At 43.2% G+C, this 20,336-nt stretch overlaps 1 protein-coding gene across 2 annotated transcripts in view; it reads right to left on the bottom strand.

The window, feature by feature from the left end:
- Positions 1-3,341: 3,341 nt before the first annotated feature.
- Positions 3,342-20,336, bottom strand: part of otud7a (OTU deubiquitinase 7A) — a 41,906-nt gene continuing 24,911 nt past the window's right edge. For both annotated transcript variants that reach the window (XM_061035395.1, XM_061035396.1), the window contains 10 exons: positions 19,561-19,746; positions 19,245-19,463; positions 17,294-17,395; positions 16,611-16,738; positions 15,667-15,779; positions 14,319-14,446; positions 14,080-14,229; positions 7,654-7,768; positions 6,879-6,963; positions 3,342-6,525 (listed from right to left, as the gene is read on the bottom strand). In XM_061035395.1, coding sequence (XP_060891378.1) covers positions 4,960-6,525; positions 6,879-6,963; positions 7,654-7,768; positions 14,080-14,229; positions 14,319-14,446; positions 15,667-15,779; positions 16,611-16,738; positions 17,294-17,395; positions 19,245-19,463; positions 19,561-19,746 — 2,792 coding nt within the window. In that variant the 3' untranslated portion in view covers positions 3,342-4,959. The remainder of the gene's footprint in view (positions 6,526-6,878; positions 6,964-7,653; positions 7,769-14,079; positions 14,230-14,318; positions 14,447-15,666; positions 15,780-16,610; positions 16,739-17,293; positions 17,396-19,244; positions 19,464-19,560; positions 19,747-20,336) is intronic.

Here is a 20,336-nt window from a genome sequence, read left to right as displayed (position 1 = left end):
GGAGGCTGGCACTGGCTGAGAACAAGGCTTAGCTATTGGGGGGCGCGGGGTTGGCCTTACCACACACTGCAGCAGAGGCATCAAAGCAAGCAACAGCACTTTAGATACAGTCAGGTAGAATGGCTTAACTTGTTGATGAGTAGGTGCAGAACGGATCTTAATTTATTATGTGTTTAGCCATGGATAAATCACTCCATGTTTTCATTTCATGTCAAAATGAGACAACTGCTTATCATAAAAAAAAATCAATATTCATGGACTACTGTGTTGCAATAGGGCCTCTAATTGTGCCATGAAAGGGACAGATGCATCTGAAAGGCAAATAGAAGGCATTTTAGAATTTTTGTGTATTTCCTGTATGAGTTTGAATTTCAAAAGAGTTGAGTGAATTTGACAACATGGAGCTGTTCGAGAGGATGAGAGGCCTGCCAAGCAACGCCTGATAGAGCTCTTTGTTGCTTTGAAAAGCAAAAGGGAGGTCCCTCATGCAAATTCAAAGGACATTCTGAGAAAAGGGGATCCAAGAAAGAGGACAATGCTCTCTGTCCCATTCAGCACTTGTTATGGAAGATGCAGGAAACAAGAACGCGGGATACATTGCTCTGGAAAAAAAGGAGCCCTCATGTGCCATTGTGTGACTAACATAAGACATCACGTGGAGATGTAATTCATCTTAACAAGTCATTCTATATTATTAGCTGCTGCAGGCCACCACAGTGACCTGGAGCAGCAGTTTGAGGACTGAGCAGAAACCCACAGTGTTTTCTCTAGCAGTTCGGTCACGAGACTGTACACTCAGTCAGAAGTATGCGATTCATCCCACACATAACGGGCTGCTGCCCAGTAAGCAAACTTCTCCTCTTTCAATACACCAACTCAGTCAGCAGCTACTGTGGGTTACTGTGCATTCTCATAAAAAAACAAGATCTAATTTTACATAATAGATGCTTGAGTGACAAATATTTTTAAGAAATCCTCAGATTGCTGTTTTTGTGAAACTTACGAGATTTCAGTGTGAGGATATGAAAGACGGCTTGATTGACGGTTTGATTTATGCCTTTGTTTACTCTGACAAGCTACTCTTTGTCTTCTTGCTTGTAAAAATATGGGTGTATAATTTAACAGGACCAAAGAGACTACAGCTCTGTTAAGATTTACTTTAGCGGTTTAGAGCTTAATGTTACCACGCACAAGCTAACATTTTAAACATGAAAATGCTGAAATGCAAAAATAGTTTACCATGTTCTTCTGTATGAGGAGGCATACATTAAATGACATTGAATGACAAATTATTAAACATTTTTAAATTTGAGAGAGCACAATAAACAACACAATAGGCTTACAGCTCTTGCTTTTGCTAACTTCAACAAGATAACAACAAACTACTTCAATGCTTAGATGCTAAAATGATTAACCGCTTCTCTATATGAGAATTTTAAGATTATCTTCCAAACAATTAGGCATGACAAATAGGCCTACAATGATACATTAGAATTTTGCAAAACCATAGTAGCCTATCTCTGTAAGGTTGTTAGCAGTGTTATTTCTGCTAACAACAGCAGTTAGCATGCTAGTACGCTTGACAACTGAGGATGCTAAAATTGTAAACCCCTGTAGCATTCTTACATTTCCTTCAAAAGGGGGAGCATATTCATAAGTATAGCAACTTTGTCATTTTATAGGTAAGTTACAATCCATAAATTAATAAATTAAATGCCATATCATGTTTGGGCATTCAATCGAATCGCTGAAAAGTGAACCTTTCGGGGATCACCAAAGTAAGTTAGCCTAGTAGGCTATTTATTTCATTAAAGTGTTACTGGGAACTTGTGATCAGTTGCTGTGTGCTTGTTGTGTTTGTATACTTTTTTATTTGGTAGGCTACGCATATTTAATAGTTAATTCATGTTCGCTTCCTTTCTTTTTGTTGTGAAGCGCCTTGTGTCCTGAAAATGCTTCCTTTCCCAACCAGGATTGTTTGCACAAATGTTTGCACAAATGTTTGCTGTGATACTAATGCTAACTGTTGAAGTATTTCATTGGATAAGTTATATTAATGACTATCTGGCAGAATGATGTAAGTCAAAGAATCAGTAAAGTCAGTGATGATCTACCCTTTGACTACGATGAATGTCGAAGAGGTGAAACTTCTCAACTGGCAGAAACTGATATCTGTAAAGCAATGCTGCCACCATTATTTTACTGGAAGCTCTCAACTTTCTAGAATAAAACTTTTCTTTCTCTTCTTGTTGTTTGAATATTGCACATGTTTTTTGCATTTGAAGATCTAATTTAAAAAAGTAGTTAATTCACTCTCATACAGAGACGATCAGAATGTTTTATAACCTCTGTAACCACATGGTGCTAACGTGCAGTTTTCAGATATAACAATGACAGTGGTAAAGAACTCTTGACATTTGCAGATTTTCTAAGGCTTGTTTTGCTGCGTGGCGTCAGTTCTCCTGCACATGTAGGAGTGTCTCTGGAGGGAGACAGAAGAGTTACAGCTCTCAGTCTGGAATGCTGCACTACTTGGCTGTTCACTCCTGAGATTCTCAACTGTGACCTCAGAGCAACTTCAGTGTATCCCCCCCCCCCCCCCCCTTTCTGTTTTGTTTTACTGAAAAGGCCAGCACAAGATTGACAAGCTTTTGCATTAAATAATGTTGAATACATCTAACCATTGTTGTTCCCTTTTCAGAACTTAACTGACATAATCAGCTTTGTCATTAAAATCTAGTGAGAAAGAAAGTCATTTTATTTGGGTTATCTGCAGATTTAGCTTGGAGGCTCACAACTGTTTTGAGAAAAGTCTGAGTGTAGATTTTGACAAGCTGGAGAGGGTGGCAATCTATATCAAAAAAACAATATGGGAATAGCAGTGTCTGTCCCTTTTGTAGATGGTCCAACATTTGCAACACAAAAATCAGGAAACTTTGTGTGCATTGTGGAAGAGCAATATGAAAGTGATAAATTTCTCTTTTTCAAGGATACTGATAACCACTGATAACACTATTGCAGAAGAGATGGCAAAGTTCAAATAACAATCTTACGTTTGTATAACCATATCCTGTCTTGCTCAGTTCCCACTACTACAGACTCAAATAAAAGGTACATCTGTTATTGTGTACTTGAGGCCTTAGCGGGGGAAAACAGTGTTTTTTTGGGTATCAAAAAAGAGAAAATAACAATATGATACCCATGGTATATTATAAAGAGAATATTAAAACTGTCAGTAGTGATTGAAAAATCCTTAGCCTAAATAAAATCCTCAATCCCTTGATTTATATGATTTACTCCTTGGAAGAAAAACAAATAAAAAAAGGACACGGACACATCAGGTTTGTAACAATAAACTATTTTTTTCATATTTACATCTGTACCTAATGTGCAAATTAATAATTTAAAGTAGTGTAAAACTCTTAAAGGAATACAAAATCATATCTTACAGTCCTAACATGGTGAGAGTCCATGAACTTGACTTGTCACATAGAAACGAGGAGGAGCAACACTGCAGTGTGTACAGGAGAAAGAGAGAGAGAGACAGAGAGACAGAAGCAAACTCGGGAAGCAGTGGACATCCTTGGCCAGGACACACTTAGTTAAGGACAGCATGGTACATTGTCCAAGCATCACCAGAACAAACAGCAACACAAACACTGCATTATTACAGTAGTCATGTCGAATGAGCAGTAAGCACTCGGAGGCCCGGGATTTTACAAACCCCACTGATTGGTTAAAGCACTGATGATCACAAAGGCTTGAGGTGCTCTTAGCAGCAGGTGCTTCGTTTGATGGCCTCTAGATATGAATGGACAGACAATCTCACACTGGACTGGTGACACAAATACTGCAGGTCACCACATAGTGCTAATAGCATGATTGCACATTGTGTTGTGTGTGCAAGAGGGGATGAGACACATAATCACACTTTGCACGAATATGCATCAGCCTGCTCTCACTACCCACAATTCTTCTAACACACTGACCGAATAGAGTAGTCAACAGGTGACACACACCATAAACACTGCATTTTTGAGAAGCAATTCATCCTATGCACATTGTTTGGTGTTTGCCACATAAAAACATTTTAAAATTTGATTCTTTAAATTTTTTTCAGAAGCCGGTTTGGCAGTGCTTGTGGTCTTTAAGAGGTTGACTACGGGCAAAAATGTGAAATGATTTCTTACACAATATTTTGAGTCCAATTCTGACACGGCAATCGTTTGCACTGTGGTTAAGAACAAAAGTACACTTAACAAATGAGTTTTACATTTCATCCTAATCCAACATTACAATCTATAATGCTTACACATTTGAGTTCCTGTAGTTCATTTTTGTTTACAAAAGCACGAGGTGACAATCCTTTACAATTTACAAGACACAGGTAACCTACAGTAGATATATTATTGGTGCATAGACAAAATTGGGAGAGGGTGTAGCAAAAATCACCAATTTATTGCTTTAAAGTCTAATATTAATCCCCCATTTATTTTCTTTTGATTGCAAAACAACTACAAATTTTCCACAGAGATTTTGGAGAACCAAGAAGAGGTATTGCATTCAAACAGATTCAAAGAGCTAAAATGTTCCCTCCTGATGAGATGCAAATCTTTTGTACTCTGAAAAATAAAGAACTTTTCCTCACATACACAAAGTTACATCACATAGAGATGACTTTTACTCTAAAACAAGTAAAAGACTAGAGACAGGGGAAAGGAAAATAAACAAAATAGCACATTTTCTGGCCAAAGCTGCTCACTGTTTCAAGTTCTGCTTCCCCCATCATAAAGTAATAACCTTTACTAACAAGGGAAGGGTGACAGGAATACAAGAGCATTCTTCAACAAAATAGGAAAACATTTGCCACCATGTTATTGGAAATGCAGAGTGCAGATGGTGTAGTTCCCTCCAGTCTCCTGCGGCCTTGCTGACAAGTGGCTGAAGTGGCTGTGATGGCTATGCAGGCCTCTGCACTTTGCTCTCTCTCTCCCTGCGTTTCAGCTCCTCTCTGTAGCAGTAGGAGCAGTAGTTGTCTGTCTCTGGCCTGCCGTAGAAGGAGCAGTTCTCCCTCTTGCAGCGGCGCTGCTGAAAGCAGTACAAAGGGCTTCCAGAGCTCCGCCCTTTGGTTTTGTCTTGGTTGAGCCAGGTGTGAGACGAGTTGTCCTCATCAGCAAACTCCAGGCAGTCCTGAATGTCGCCCGCATGGAATCCATTGGTGTAGGTGTGGGACTTGTGTTCTCCGGGCATGTTGTAGGATAGGGTCTCTATGGTGTTAACAGTGCGGACCCCTGACAGACGAGCAGGGCTGTAACTCTGGGACGAGAGTGTGCGGTTCTGCTGGGGGTAAGTGGCGCATGTCTTTAGGGTGCCCACCACAGGCTTATTGTAGGGGTCGTCCTGGAAGATGGAGGATTGCATGTTGACATCTTGTAAGTGGATCACACTGTGCCTCTGAATGGGCGGTGTATGGCTGTAGTGGGCGGACACAGGTACGGGCCCGGGTCTCTTAGCACCAATACTGGGGGAAGAGTAAGGCGCAGGGGTTGGGGCTGGGTTTGAGACATGGTGGGAAAGTGTTGGCGGGGTGAGAGGAGGGACTGGAGCAGAGACAAGGGGGGCTGCAGGAGTGGGACTGTTCCTGCCCTGCATCTTGAGTTGTGAGTTGTGGTTATAGGTGTGGGTGTGGGTGTGGGTGTGATGGGGCAGGATGGGAGAGCAGCTCTCCGGAGGCGAACTGTCCGATCTCTCCCTCTGGAAGACACTCTCATGCTCGGGCTTTTTTGCAGCTACTTCGTTAGCGGCGGGGGGCTTCTTCTCAGCCTCCTTCCTCTTCTGCTCCTGCTCCTGGCTGAAGCGCTCCTGGGCGTTGGTCAGGTAGTAGCTAATCATCTCCTCGTGGAACTGGTGTCGATGGCTGGTGAGCAGGAGGCCCGCAAAGATGAACTTCCGCTCCCCCTGCATGGCGGCTCGCAGGATGTTGAGACTGAGCTTGACATCCGTGCTGTATTTCCAGTTTTCCAGGCTCTTGTCCCCTGAGACTCTCCCTACACTGTCTTGTCTCTCGGTGGGGGAGGAGCTGGAAGGTCTGTCTGTAGGGGAGGGACTAGTAGTCTTCTCAGAGGAGGTGGAGCTGGCTGACTGGCCCGACTCCTCCTTGCTTCCCTTGGTTGTTTTAGAATCCTTCTTCTTTGTTTTTTCCCCTCCGTTCTCCCCGTTACGACCTGAGCCAGAGTTAGATTTGTTCATTTTGCCGTGCACAAGGCCGCCCAGACCTCCCATGTTCTTCTTCAGCTTGATTCCCAAGGTTTTGCTAAAGCTACCCAGTTTGTTGGCTACAGAATCAGCCCGGCTTTTGTCTTTGTCCTTGCGCTGCTTCTCCTTGTCCTTCTCTTTGCTGGGCTTGCCGTTGTTGACGTTGGAGTTGCTGCCCACAGACTCGCGGTCAGAGTCCATGGACTCAGCTAGAGACTGGACATCCTCACCTGCAGAGGCTGTGGGAGACTCTGGCTGAGCCAGGGGAGCCTGAAAACAGACACACAAACACATACAGCAATGAACAAAACACAGAACATAGCAACCAAACAATTTGGTTGAAGGAATAATAATAAAAGTTAATGAATAAAGAGCTTCAAAAGACTCTCAATATATTCCAGACATATTCAGCCCCCAAAAAAACAAGACATAAAGAGCTAGTTTCTCATGATTTATAATCAGAGCAAACAATTGAGAATGCTTGAGATTATTGCATCTGATGGTACATAAAACTGATTGATTGGACTCTGTGGTTTAAGAGCATCTGGAACAGAGGAGTCCCTCCAGGGCTAAATTAACCGTGACAAATACGACACATGTGTGAGGAAAAAAAAAAAAGTTACCCTTGTTTCTGATGGAATTCGGATCCATGTTACATTCATGTAGTTGTGCAGCAGGTTGAGTTTGGCCTCCAGAGACAAGATGAGACTGCAGGAGAACATGTATTTACAATTAACAGCAATCTGACATTTAACACAATTTTTTTACCAGGACTATTTGGCATATTGATATGTCTAAGGACGACACAGTTTTCTGAAGTTTATTTTTGCGGTTTTATGCTTTTATTGACGGGACAGTGGAGAGAGTCAGAGACAGGAATGAGAGAGTAGGGGACCACATGCTGGAAAGGAGCCCCAAAGGACCACATGTTTAACAGCAACATAAAGAGGAGGCATTAAAAAGCAGTTTCATCACATTTTCTCGACATATGTGCAACGTTGATTATCTGCAGCTTTCTTAAAGGATAAGCTGTCCCCCTGACTGACAGGAATGTGAAACAGAAACCCTTACAAAAACTCTTTGCTAAACTCAGAGAGGGTGTTGCTGCTTTAGAGAGGCCATTCCTGGGAAACCCTATGGATGACTGACGTGACTCACAATTTGTTCACTCTCTGCTCTTTCTTTGAAGTGACCTGAACCCCCCCCCAGCCCATAATCAGAGTTAAATCCCACACAAAGAGCCCTGTGGGTTCACTAACAGAACTGCCTCGACCTGCAGTTTTTGTTTTTTTTAACTCCCCTCACCCTTCATTGGACTGCTTTCCTAGTCAGCAAGCTTTGTGTGTTTTGTTGATAAGCATCAACACCCGGTGATATTCTACACACTACAGGACTTACTTGGCGAGCTTGGTGTTGTCATTATCGTCCCTCCCCCATTCCCAGTCCCTGCCAGGGTCCACGGCAAAATGGAGCGCGAGCAGCTTGTGCTCTGAGTCGGTCAGAGGGATAACAGCTGGAAGAGATGAGATTATCAGAAGGTTAGTTTAGTCTAGTTTTACCACCGGACGCGAGATCGCACGCAACCCATTCTCTCAAGAGGCCAACTTTGGTGCCAGAGCTAATGTGACACCATAATGACACACTAGAATAATGCCACCTTAATTATCACGGATGCCTGTCAGCGTGGGGGTAAAGAAGACTGTGGGAGTATTCTATCTGCCATCTATATTTTAAGATGAGACTGTGACCGGTGCGTGTCACTCGGACTGACTCATCCAGGCAGAGACAAGCCTGAGTCAGCTGTGGCTCCTCTTATAACACAGATTGATCCCTAATCAGCCCTCACAGATATCATGTGCTATGCTTTTCATGATGGGGGACAGTAAAGGAAATATGGGGTTGGTACACTACACTGAAATGAAGTGTATTAGAAATTGGGTCATCGCTGTTACCGAGTATTAAATTATGACTAATGGAATAATGGAAAGCTCCAAAGTAGCACCTAAACATTAAAGTGGAAAGTATTTTTGTTATGTAGTACTTCACATATCAAGAATTCACTGAAAAAAAGCAACACGGACGAGATGTCCTCAAATCTTTGAAAAAAGGAGAAGTAAAACAAAACTCCATGACAACCGAGACACCTCCTTGTGCTCAGGAGGATTACGTGATACATCTGAAAGCAAAAGAGCTACTGCTACACGGCTCTTTCAGTGAGACCATTTTTTAAGTTGAAAATGAACTGTCATCCTTGGAAAGTGTCTCTTCTTTACGTCCATCTTTTCCATCAAATATGATAACTCACTCCCAAAAAAACATCAGAGACTCCCCCACACTCACCTCCTTCAAGAAATCCCTCAAAACTCACCTCTTCAACATTGCCTACAACCACTAACTCCCCCCTCCCCCTACATTACTTCTTCATTGTACTGTCCTCGTCGTTTTTTGTTTTGTTTTATGGTTTTATATTTTGTCAAAGCGCCTTTGGGTTCCTAGAAAAGCGCTATAAAAAACCAATATATTATTATTATTATTATTACTTCTTTAACTCCTAGATACATTTCTGATACCTGGAAACACAGCAATGTTGCTAAAGCGATAGTAAAGTGCTACTGGGCGAGACAAAGAAGCATTTAGACGATATTGAATTTTTTTTAAACAAGCCTATATTATCACATACTGCACAAGAGTACTGTGAAGGTATAACAACAGGAAGTACATCAGAGTTGAATGAGGAAGTCAGTCTGAAACTGACTAGTTGGATATAATGTCTTTACCATTTGTCTTCCCAGTAAATGTGACTTATCTGAGGTTGTTTGTCAGCTGTCTGATTGTCTCTAGCTCCTGTTTCCTGACCCATCTGACTTATTTTTAGTGACACACCTCCTTACCCATGAGTCAATATCAGAGGAAAACTGAAAAGGACGAGTCTTTATCTTAGATTTATACGTATTAAGCGAGCAGATTTTGAAGTTGATCAGGGCTGTTTGATTTGTTTCAGTAAAAGAGTGCAATCAGACTGAAGTACAGAATCAAATCAGGGGTGCAGAAATGATTAAATCCATACACCCTGTTGACATGATCATCGACTCATGAGCAGGAAGAGGTTTTCAACAAACACAAATCACAGGACAGAGAACATAAAACAGACACCCACCCGGGCTTCCTCTTGTGGGAGGCGTGCTTATAGTACGAGCACAGTGCGGGCATGTTTGTGTGTCTGTGAGTGCTCGGCTGCTTTTTCAACAACAAGAGGGTGAAGAGGACTAGCTGTAGACCCCACCGGCCCACTTGACAGCTCTCCTCGGGCTACCTAGTGTGTGGGGGCTTGCAGTCCACATGACAGCAGAGCGAGGCCGGCTGTTTTAGACGAGGACATTCCAGCCTTCGCCGTCAGACCCAGATGGAGGAGACAGTCTCCTCCCTGCTTCATCAATCCTCCCACTGCCAATTGGCTGCTCTGCTCGGCAGGCTTCATGAAGACACCGACACCAAGCAGCAATGGCCTCTCCTAATGAAACTGCAGGTCCAACACTCACTCTTTCCCTCATGCGTCTCCATGTGAGGGCTTCTGCATTGCTGCGAAGTGCACTATTAAACATGCTTAATGTGAAATACTGGTGATACATGCATTGTGATAATGCCTTACCTTCTTGACATGAAATTAGTGCAGCTATGCCCACAATTGCACATTAAACAATGCTAACATGATCGCTTATTTGTATTTGACACCATTAGTTTCCAAGCAAACAAATTCCAGTCGCTCTTCACTAACCACACTGATCACAATTTGTGCGCAACACTTGTCTTTGCAGGTATAGTTTACACATTGCAATGCATTTTACCTACAAAAAGGAAGGTCTAGTGCCTGTTGCCTCAGAGAAAAGACAGTTCTGAGAGCAGAAACATGACACCAAAAAAAAAAAAAAAACAGGGTGGAAAAAAATGTAGGTGTTTTGAGGGAAAAGAAAAGGGTCTTTCCAAGAACACTTCTGCCCAGAAAAACTTGGTCATATTCAAAAACACACAGAGAGAGACAGAAGACAGTGGACCGGCTCCCACTCAGTTCCCACTCGGGTCATGCAGCAGGCAGCGAGGAGGTCTGCGAGGTGGCGTCCTGGCTCCCACGTTGCAGCTGTCCTCCTTTTCTGGCCGTTCCAAACTGCTGTGTGAGCCGTTGTTCCCGCTTGGGCCCCCGTCCAGATCCACAGATCCAACGCTGCCAAATGAGCTCTGGGGGGCTAAAGTGTGCTGTAATGTATTTACTATCCCTGTTGGCAGACTTGTTTCGCTGTCCTTGAATGACCGTTTCCCATAGCTTATGCATGGATGACATCATAGTCCTCCCTGGTATGCAAGTTGTGTACTCAGCAACATAGCTGCTAGCCTGCTTCGCCTTGTTTGCATCTTTGATTCAAGAGACAGGGAGAAGAGGGAGGTAAACCAGGGTGTAACCTGCGAGGATGCAGCTGTTGGAACGGAGGTAGATAACCTTTCTAAGAATTTAAGAATGGCCATAAATATCTTTGCTTTGTCCATTTTTCAGTTAGTGCAAAACAAAGAATTCTGCTCTCTTGTGATGACAGTCGAAAGAGGGAGGATTCTCTCCCCTCTCTCTCTCTCTCTCTGTCCCTTCAGATGACACATTTCACCATAACAAGCTTTGATTCACAGAAGAAACACTGAGCCAATGTTTCCCCTATTTTGCCATTCCAGAACAATTTGTACTGTCTTGAAAATGCACAAATTTGAATTCCTGACTTTGGTCACTCTGCACAGCTGCAGACTTGAAGGGCCTAATTCACCAGAGTAAACAGCAGTCGTGCATATAAACAAGCCTCAGCTTTTTTTTTTTTTTTTTTTTTTTCTTTACCACAGATTTTAACAGCGGAACCGTCTTGGTAATTACAACAGCCTCGCATTTGAAGTAACACGTAAAACCCCAACAAATAGCATTTTAACTCTCATTGCCATATTGATTTAATTAGCCGGCCTGCATGGTGAGTAATACACTAGCTGTCTTTTATAGGTATAGAGAAGTGAAACCTGGGCCAGAGCGGGATGGTTGCACCGCACTGTTATGTAGGTGGTCTTTGTGTAAAAGACGACCATTTACTTCATTCAAAAGGGTGTGAGAGAGTTGATGATGGGATGCCAAAAAAAACCTGGAAGTGTTTTTGGTAGCTTGAAATAGCTCCAGAGTTTTCTAGAGGGCGGCAAGTTCCCCTCATGCGTCCTTTAACCACAGGAGTACAAACAAGCTGATAAAAAGACGTGACCAGCGGCGTCTACCAAAAGAGCCGGTCTTTATCACACAGAAGGTGAGCAGCAATCAGCGAAAAGAAAACATTCCCAGATCTACAGAAACCTCGGTTCACCTGACTGCATGAACAAAAACACTTAACAGCTCTTTTGGGAAATTAAAAAAACACTGACATTTTTGGTCATTTTTCTCTTGCCGTTTTCTTTTAAAATCCAGCAGTCCTCCAAGCTGGCCCCCCCCCCCCCCCAAAAAAAAATTGTAGTAGCATAATGTGTCAGTGTGATTCAGCATCATGTCACTGCTGGAGACCTTGCTATAATCTTCCATACAGAGGGGGCTGAAGAAAGAGCCAGTGTTCTAACCCAGCCTCTGGCACCTGTACACACACGCAGCCAAATGCCGCTTGGATGCTCTTTGCTGTGTTTCAGGGAAACTGTAGAGTAGTCCCTCCACCTGAGACGTCCACACATAGGCACCGACTGTCAGGAGAGAGGGGTGGGTTTGTCGGGGGCTCCAGCAGCCCGGGACCCCTGCCCATATGTGGTGATGCGGTCAGGGCTTAGGGGGCCGGCTGGGTTTACTCTACCCTAATTGGCAGTGGAAGATTAGGTCTGACCCTTTGCATGTCTGTCTACCTGGCATCTGTTCAGATATGTAAGCCTTGTGGTCGCTTCATAGTATTTTGTAAAAAAATAATAAATGATTATGTAAATACAATAACTCTTTTCTAATAAGGTAATACAACAATCACAAACTCTTACTTGTACATGCATCAAAAAAGGAAGAAATCTCAACTGCAGTAGCCCAGATTTGCCCCCTTGCTGTGTAACATGATACATCACATGACATGCAAATGCACTGAGCATAGTGCACAAGTGTTTTCAAAACATCCTGGAGAGAGAGACTGCAGACAAAACGAACTCTGATCCTATCACAGGACACAGTGTACCAGAATGAAAAAGTACAGTCATGCAGGGCTGTTGTGATCCAGCTACATCACGTTCTTTTGACATACGCTCCACCTGGTGGACAAAAAGAGAAACTCCATCTGCCACTCTCCCAAACTTAAGTGGCCGTGCAGAGAGGTTCTGTGCTGTTGTGCTGTCTTTGATGTGCTGCTGGCAGAAAGGGGAATGTCTTCAAGGCAGAGGTTGGAGGTTTGTAATCGTGTGTCTGCCAGTCTGCAGTGCACGTACCCGAACTTAATAACCAGGTTTGTCTTTCCAGGCCAAGAATAGCACTTTATTTACTTAGGAAAGCACAAGAAGAAGAAGACGAAGAACAAGAAGAAGAAGAAGAAGGAAGAAGATGGTGAGAGGAAGCAATTCTCTGTTTGGCCGACAGCCCACTTAAATGACAAGTGAGTTCCACCCACTGAGTCAGATTCACTGGTTGTCAAGGAGATCCACTCTGTTTGTCAATTAAAGGAACTCTGTTGAGGATTACTCCGACCTCAACACAAAGCAACGTCTCCGAAGTGGAAACACTGGCGGCTGAATGTGCCAAAAACAAGACCAGAACACAAGTCCCTCAACAAATAAATCAACGCTCCCTCACCACAACGTAAAACACAATCAATATGCTCGACAGAGGGAAATGTAGATATTCACAAACATATGTTGTTGTTTTGGTAGGCTCAAGCATTTTATTGATGCCAAATATTGCCTTCAAAGCACTTAATTGAGTTTTGGTGTGATAGTTCAGTCTAGAACTTGGAATTGTGACAAAAAAAAGTCCCACTCTTTTAGCTTTAAAGTGTATCTCATGGTCTCAGAGGATGGAACTTTCTTGGTTGTCATACTGATAGCTTATTTGCCATCACCATTGGACATATTCAAGCACTTGTCATGGGACTAATGTTCCTTATTTACTGTAGGTGTCATGATGGAAAATTAGCAAAATCCATTTGCAGTTGCAGACTTTGATGTGTTGTTGAAAGCTCCATTTTTTTGGAAAAGCTTTTAACAGATCTGTTCAGATGGAACATATCCATGTCTTCTGTATCTACGCCTTACGCCTCACACTTCTATTGTTGGTTCAGTGGATTTGTACAGTATGCTGTGTTAATGTAAAAACCCTGGCATGGGACTTTGAAGGAACATTAGTGTCTGAGAACGAGCTTAAGAGTATGAAGAATGGGTCATTTTCTGATGTCTCTAGGTGTCTGCACAGCTTCAGCGCCCTTAAAATATGGTTTCGAAGGATTCTGACAAAACCCCTACCGTCCACTTTCCTCCATGTCAGCCACCCTCAGCCTCCTTCTGCCAACTGGCCTATTTTAATAATGGATCCCAGGTAATTAGAGTGCTGTCTCATGCATTATTGACCTCTAGCAGGACAGGCAGACCACTCACCCTCACTCTTGCAATGTTCCCTCTTCAAGTTAAAAGCAAAGCCTGCTTTAATATTACCTAACTTAACTAGTGCGCATTACAGAAGGTGTTTTTTTTTTTAAAGAACAAGGGGTCAAGAAAAGGTCAAGGCTCCACATCAAAACCTGTGGATGCCACCAGTTCTTATTTTTTATGAAAGTGGTTGTGTGATGATGCACAAATGCTCACCTTGCTCTCGCTGCTGGTCTCTCTGCTCCATGGACACCAGCGCCGAGAAGTGAGCCTGATCGTAGGCCAGGACCAGAGGGGAGCAGTGACAGCGGCTCGGGGGAACCTCCAGAGGCAGATAGAGTCCTCCAAACGGGATGGGAGCAAATGCTAAAATTCAAGAACACCATATCAAGTATCAGTCAATAGCTTGTCCCAGCGTTTGTAGGGCATAAAAAAACATGACCTAGTCGGTCTACCTTCTCCTCCTGAGTCTCTGAGCATGGTGTCAGCCACCACTACAATGGGCCTGCGTAGCACGTGGGCCAGCACAAACACATGGAACTCCTCCAGACTCTCGTACACCGGATCTTCAGAGTTATCCACCCTGTGAAAATGAAAACAAACATGTAATACAGAGGGATGATGGGATACTGTGACAATTTCCCTGAACTGATACTGAGCGAAAGGGAAACATCCCGAGCCAAAAATAATAATCTTGGTGCTAATCATAATCTATTCTGATCTAGTTGGATCCATTTTGCCTGCTGGCTAACTTTAACAGACAATATACAAAGATCCATCTGTTCGTACATGTGTTGGAAAAAAAAAAAAAAAGAGAGCAGCAGAGAAAAGGAAGGAGGGAGGAAGAGAGAAAACAGAGGCAGAGCTCTCAGGCATGCAACCACCAGGGAACCAGAGGATGTGCAACAATTAAGTTGTCAGCCACACAAACAGCCACGCTGCCAAATTCACTCTAATAAAGAGCCTCTTAATATGTGAATCCCACTCATCCTATTTAGGGGGCTCATCTCACACTAGGGCCATCAAACATCCCTAACCTGATTACTGTGTTACAGTCAAACTCAATGAGAGGTTGAAACCACCAGAATAAACGAGCAAATGAAGCTCTTTAATGAGGTATTTTTAGCAGTAGGGGCTCTGTACTCGGCTAGTAAACGCACAGGGAAACAAATGAATTCAACTCTAAATGGCATTTTCTGCAATCAGATGACATTTCAATCTACAGTACAGCGCGCTCCTTAATACGTCTTCCTCTTCATCACAAGTGGTTTTCCCTGCGTCAGATAAGCTGCAATACCACACGTGTGAGAAAGAACCGGCGTGTCTATTTAAGTGAAAATGAAAAACAAAACATAACCGCAAGGTTTCTGTGTGTAGGTGGAACTCAGGGTTGGATTCCAATCTGCCTTTGTAGCCTGAGATAAACCCACTCTTACACTTGTTTATGCAACAAGGGGTTGCGCAAATCACATCACCTGCTGCAGCTTAATGCGATCCACAGCTCAGGGGAGGCTGTTACAGCAGAAATGATTAATACTGACGGCAGCCTGTAGATGGCACAGTCTCACATGAGAGCTTCCACAATGTTATCAGGTGAAGGAAGCAATCTGAAAGAGCGACTGGGAAAAACAGAGCTTTCCTCGATTAAAACCAGTCTTTACCGAGAAGGTCACTTTTGTTTTAATTGTGCGACCCTTTGCAGAGCGGAGAGTGTGATGCTTGTGTCTCCAGGGGGTGCAGAGTTCAGTATGTACGCTCTCAGGAGTTTTTTTGGTGGGTATAATTGTGAGCGGCGCAGCTTACCCTCCGCTGGTGTTGCCGTTCTTGCTGAGGTGAGTGCGAGGCTCGCTGGAAGCCAACTTCAGCAGCTCGTTCCACTCTCTCTCCCACTCCTCCTCGGTGTACACCAACCCCGACTGCACAAAACACACACACAAATGGAAAACTCTGTTCGGCATGTGATGATGCTCGCCCACACAAATCCTATCATTATTCTTTCTTTTTTTCTATTTTCATCTGCAAGTACAAGGTTATCCTCTGAGGCTTTGTGCATCTAAATGTGTGGTAACTCCCCAACATGTTTGCTGTTATGGGAAAGTTTGTCGTGTTTTTGCACATAACTTTAGCATGAGATTTGTCTTAGATCACTGGGCCACCAGGACACCTCAGGCAATTTTTAAAAAAACATGAGCATCTGGACTACTTCTTTGCCTGAGCTATCTTTGGTGACACCATTTTGCTAATAGATTGGTAAATACTTAAATCCATAAACATCAAGGGAGGGAAGAGGAAGTGCAGTCAATTTTATGGTATTAGCAGCACGGCTATTAATGCACATGAGAGGAAGACAGAAATCCAGGAGGAAGCTTAAATCCGCTCTTATTAACAGATTTAACTGTCTCATTCGCATACTTTCCCTCATAGGTTTGATTTTTTTTCAAGATTTTTTTTTTTCGGCTTTCTGTGCCTTTATTGTAGAAACAGTACAGTGGATAGAGTCAAACACCAGGGAGAGAGAGAGAGAGAGAGAGAGAGAGAGAGTGGGGAAGGACATTCAGGAAGGGAGCCACAGGTCGGATTCAAACCTGGGCCGTCCGCTTGGAGGTCACTTTACACCAAACACTTTACATGGGGAAGGCACACTAACCATTATGCTACCAGCGCCCCCCCCCATCCCCCCCCTGTCTTTATTGAAAGAAGGTGTGATGCATTTCTGTTCAGCCTGTACAGATGGACACTTTCCCAACCTCTTTGTTCTGCTGCGTCTGCTGCCACCTCCATCTCCTCTTCAGAGCGTCTCTCTCCGCTCCGCTCTTCATCATAGTGTACAGAGATTTCCTCAGCATCAGGTCTCTGTCATGGAAGCCCCACATCCCTAGTCAAACACAGACAAACAACAGGGTTACTGCATGCTAAGATCTGCAGACATGAAAACGTGGCTGTGAATTTCTTGGTGTTGAACTGCACCAAACTTTAAAATCAAACCGAGATGCTCTTTAATTTCCTGTCTTAAAATGTCATCCATCAAAGAGCTATACTCTGTCTGTCAGTGTAGATCACATAAGCTCTGTTTCCTCTAACCTTATTGCCTTCACGGTCTGCTCAAGCAGTCCTCGCTTTCAGACTCAACAGTCTCAGTTTGCAAAGACCTGTTGAACTGTTATCTCCCTGAAACCTGCAGATGACAAGTTTCCTGAAATCTATAGGTCAGTTATCTCTTTCCCTCTCCTACTTCCTCCCCCTTTACTCTGTCCTCTCCTAAGAATTCAGCGGCTGTGACCCAGCGCTGACACTGTTAGATCACAGCTGTGACAGTGTCATACACTGCTGTCCAGAAGTTTGGTAAAAAAAATAAATAAAAAAAATGGACTCAAGTAGTTGTGATGAATTTGATGGTAAAACTGTGAGTAACATCTACTGTTGTGTTCACCTAAAGAGGCAGCATGCAGGAGGCAGTTCCCGTCCCCTGTGGTGGCCAGAGGAAGCAGCTTCTTACAGCTGGTGCACATGGTGGACCACCAGTTCAGACGACCTGCACACATGGACAAAATAGAAACAATAAACAAAAGTGAGAAACAGAAGGAAGTAAACTCACTTAAACACTTTTTGTTTTATAAGCACCAAAATAAGATTTTATATACTGTATAGATATATCATTTCTATAAAGCAACATTGTGTAGGGATTTGGTTTGGCGTGCTTAGCCCCCCCAAAGGACTCTCAGTGCAACTACACTGTTGTAAAACACATGTAATGACACAGCTTGCTCAGCATTGGACTTGCAGCCTACAGTTCGGCCAAACTTGAATCAAGTGTTAAAGTGTCACCACCACCATCACATCTAAGAGCTTCAGTTTAACTTAAAATGAAACCAAATCGACAGATATATTTTATATATTTTTTTATTGCCCATTTCAAAGGAGCCAACCCCGGGAAAAAAAGAATTTCCACACGTTTGTACCTACATTCAGAGTAACAATAAACATACCCTGTCTGCCTCTGTAAAGAAATCTTTGCAGAGTTTTTTTTCTTCCTCGATCAAAGAGGAGCCCCCGGGTGGTGGAAAAGTCAATGAAAAACCAGAAAGCTTTTTTGCATTCATAAATAATGGAAATATAACAGCAGATTTAAAGCAGGTCTAATGTACACTGAAAACAACATTAACAATAAAAAACTCTTTATAGGAAAGTCTGCAGAAATGACTTGCAGGTCTTGAAGGGAGCCCTTCACTTTAACTGCAACTCGATGTCTTACAATCTCAGAGTCCTGCAGTAGGAACCAGTAACTGCCCATTGAGAACATTTAGCCAACAAGCTTAATTAGCCTCGATAGCTGAACTTTGAAGGCAATCATTAGCACAAGCCATATGCTTGCATACACTCTCCCAGCATTCCCCCTCCTCTGAATATTTTTCCTCCAGTCTGACTCTGACAGTATCTCCAGTTTGTGCTCCATCACCGCCCTGCGCGCCTCCCTGAGGGAGGAACGACTGCTTCACAGCTTTGGGTATGGCACGCTGCGTCACTGCAGGCATGCTCACTGCTCTGAGCCTGGGGTTATCTGGCTGCATCATTTATTTAACAACAGTAAACACAGAACAGGCTCAGAGTGATTTACCCCCTCAGTGGGGTCAGAATGCAGAGGCTTTATGTATTTCTCAACGTTTTGTTTACATTAAATATCTAAGTCGTTCTAGAAATACTGATTGCCATAAAATGAACGTTACCTTTTCTTAAATTACAGAGACATTAATTAGTGTGTTGCAGCTTTGGTCCTTTGATGTATATAATTTGAGTTACATTTAATACATTGCCAAGATTTCACATAACAACTGTTTGTTCTGGTCTCCGTTGTTTTATATTAATGAAACTATAAAATAGATCATTTACTATTGATGTGAAGTAATACAGAAATATAAAGTGTAAAGGAAATGTAAGTGTCCCATTTATCTCTTTTGTTCTCACACATTTTGAACAGAAGTAGGTGAGAAAAGGCTTTTAAAAAATCTCTCTTGCCTCGGTGTGGGAAAATCCGCAGGAAGATTTCAAACTTCACTAACTAGTTTCTCCCCGTTAGGTCAGCTGGGAGATGAATCCTCTGGGATCCAGTACGCTTTGAATTAGGTTGATGTCGTCTTGCTTCCAGATGATGCTGCCTCTCTGATCTTACTCTCCGCCTCACCCTCTTCCAGTACTGTAGACCCCCTTATGTTTACGTTTTTTGCAATGCTGCTGCTTTGAGGGCCTTCTACATTTCAGTTTTTCTCTAAATGCAGATTCAGGGTTTACAAATCTATTATCATATCACATCATATCATATCATATCATATCATATCATATCATATCATATCATATCACATCATATCATATTCTGTAGTACTCACCAGCCTGCTCCAGAGCCATCATGGTGGACTGCTCTATCAGGTCTCTCTCTATGAAGCTCCTGAAGTCCTCGCTGTACACGCTGAGGTCCGGTAGCTGGAATGTGTAGATGGGCATCTCGAGAGGGAACTGCTCGCTGGTACACTCGTTGGCCACCTGCAGGCGTGCCAGGGAGACGATAGCAGAGCTGGCGTGGGAGATCCCACGGGACAGACGCTTCTCTGGAGTGGAGAAGAAGGGAGGATGAGCGTGAAGAAAGTGAAAAACAGTCGAAGTTGCTGGCAGGGGGTAACGCAGCTGGTGATGTGGTCACTGTACCTTGTGCATTGTCCTCCTGCTTCTGCGCACACGGCCTGTCGATCTTGCTGACATGGGTGGGCGTGTCACGTGTCTCTGGCTGCTTGTAGTAGCGGCCCTCGTTGAAGACCTGCGGCAGGTTGGCAGTGTGGACCTGCCTGAGCTCCTCGTAGTCATTTAGAGCAGCACTGAGGTCCCAGTTTTTACCTGCAGGACACAAGCAAACACGGGGTTCATTTTACATCAACACTGATCAATAAGAAGAAGAAATGTTGCTGTCTTTGTACAATGATTAAAGGGTATTTCCTTTTTTCAGTTTAATGATCAGGATTTAAGGAGGCTTCATTATCATTCAGGAACAGTACGTAAAAGGGAACGAAAGTAGGGTACTCAGGTCCCGGTTAAAAAGACGGCTGTAAAACAAACAAAAAACGATAGAAGAAATAATAACTATGAGTAGAAAACTATAAACTCTGTGGCTTCGTTTTGCTTGAGAAACCATTTCAGATGAATGTGCAGATCTTTGTAGATACAATTTAACATCTCCACTATAATGGTATCTATAGTTTATATGGAGCATTTCCATACAGTGCTTTCGTCTGGGTAGAATGAGGACAACTAGAGGCTTAAGTTGGATGGTGAAGCATTAATGAAGAAAGTGATGGTATCCATATCCAGTATCAGAGTGACAGCAATATCCTGACGTGCCAGAGAATGTACCCACACACTGGTAACACATGGAGGCCATACAAAAAACACACACACACACACACACACACACACACACACACACACAC

The sequence above is a fragment of the Labrus mixtus genome, chromosome 4, assembly GCF_963584025.1.
Source record: "Labrus mixtus chromosome 4, fLabMix1.1, whole genome shotgun sequence".
Lineage (NCBI taxonomy): Eukaryota > Metazoa > Chordata > Actinopteri > Labriformes > Labridae > Labrus > Labrus mixtus.
The sequence above is the reverse complement of the archived record's forward strand: the minus strand, read 5'-3'. Positions and strand labels throughout refer to the sequence as shown.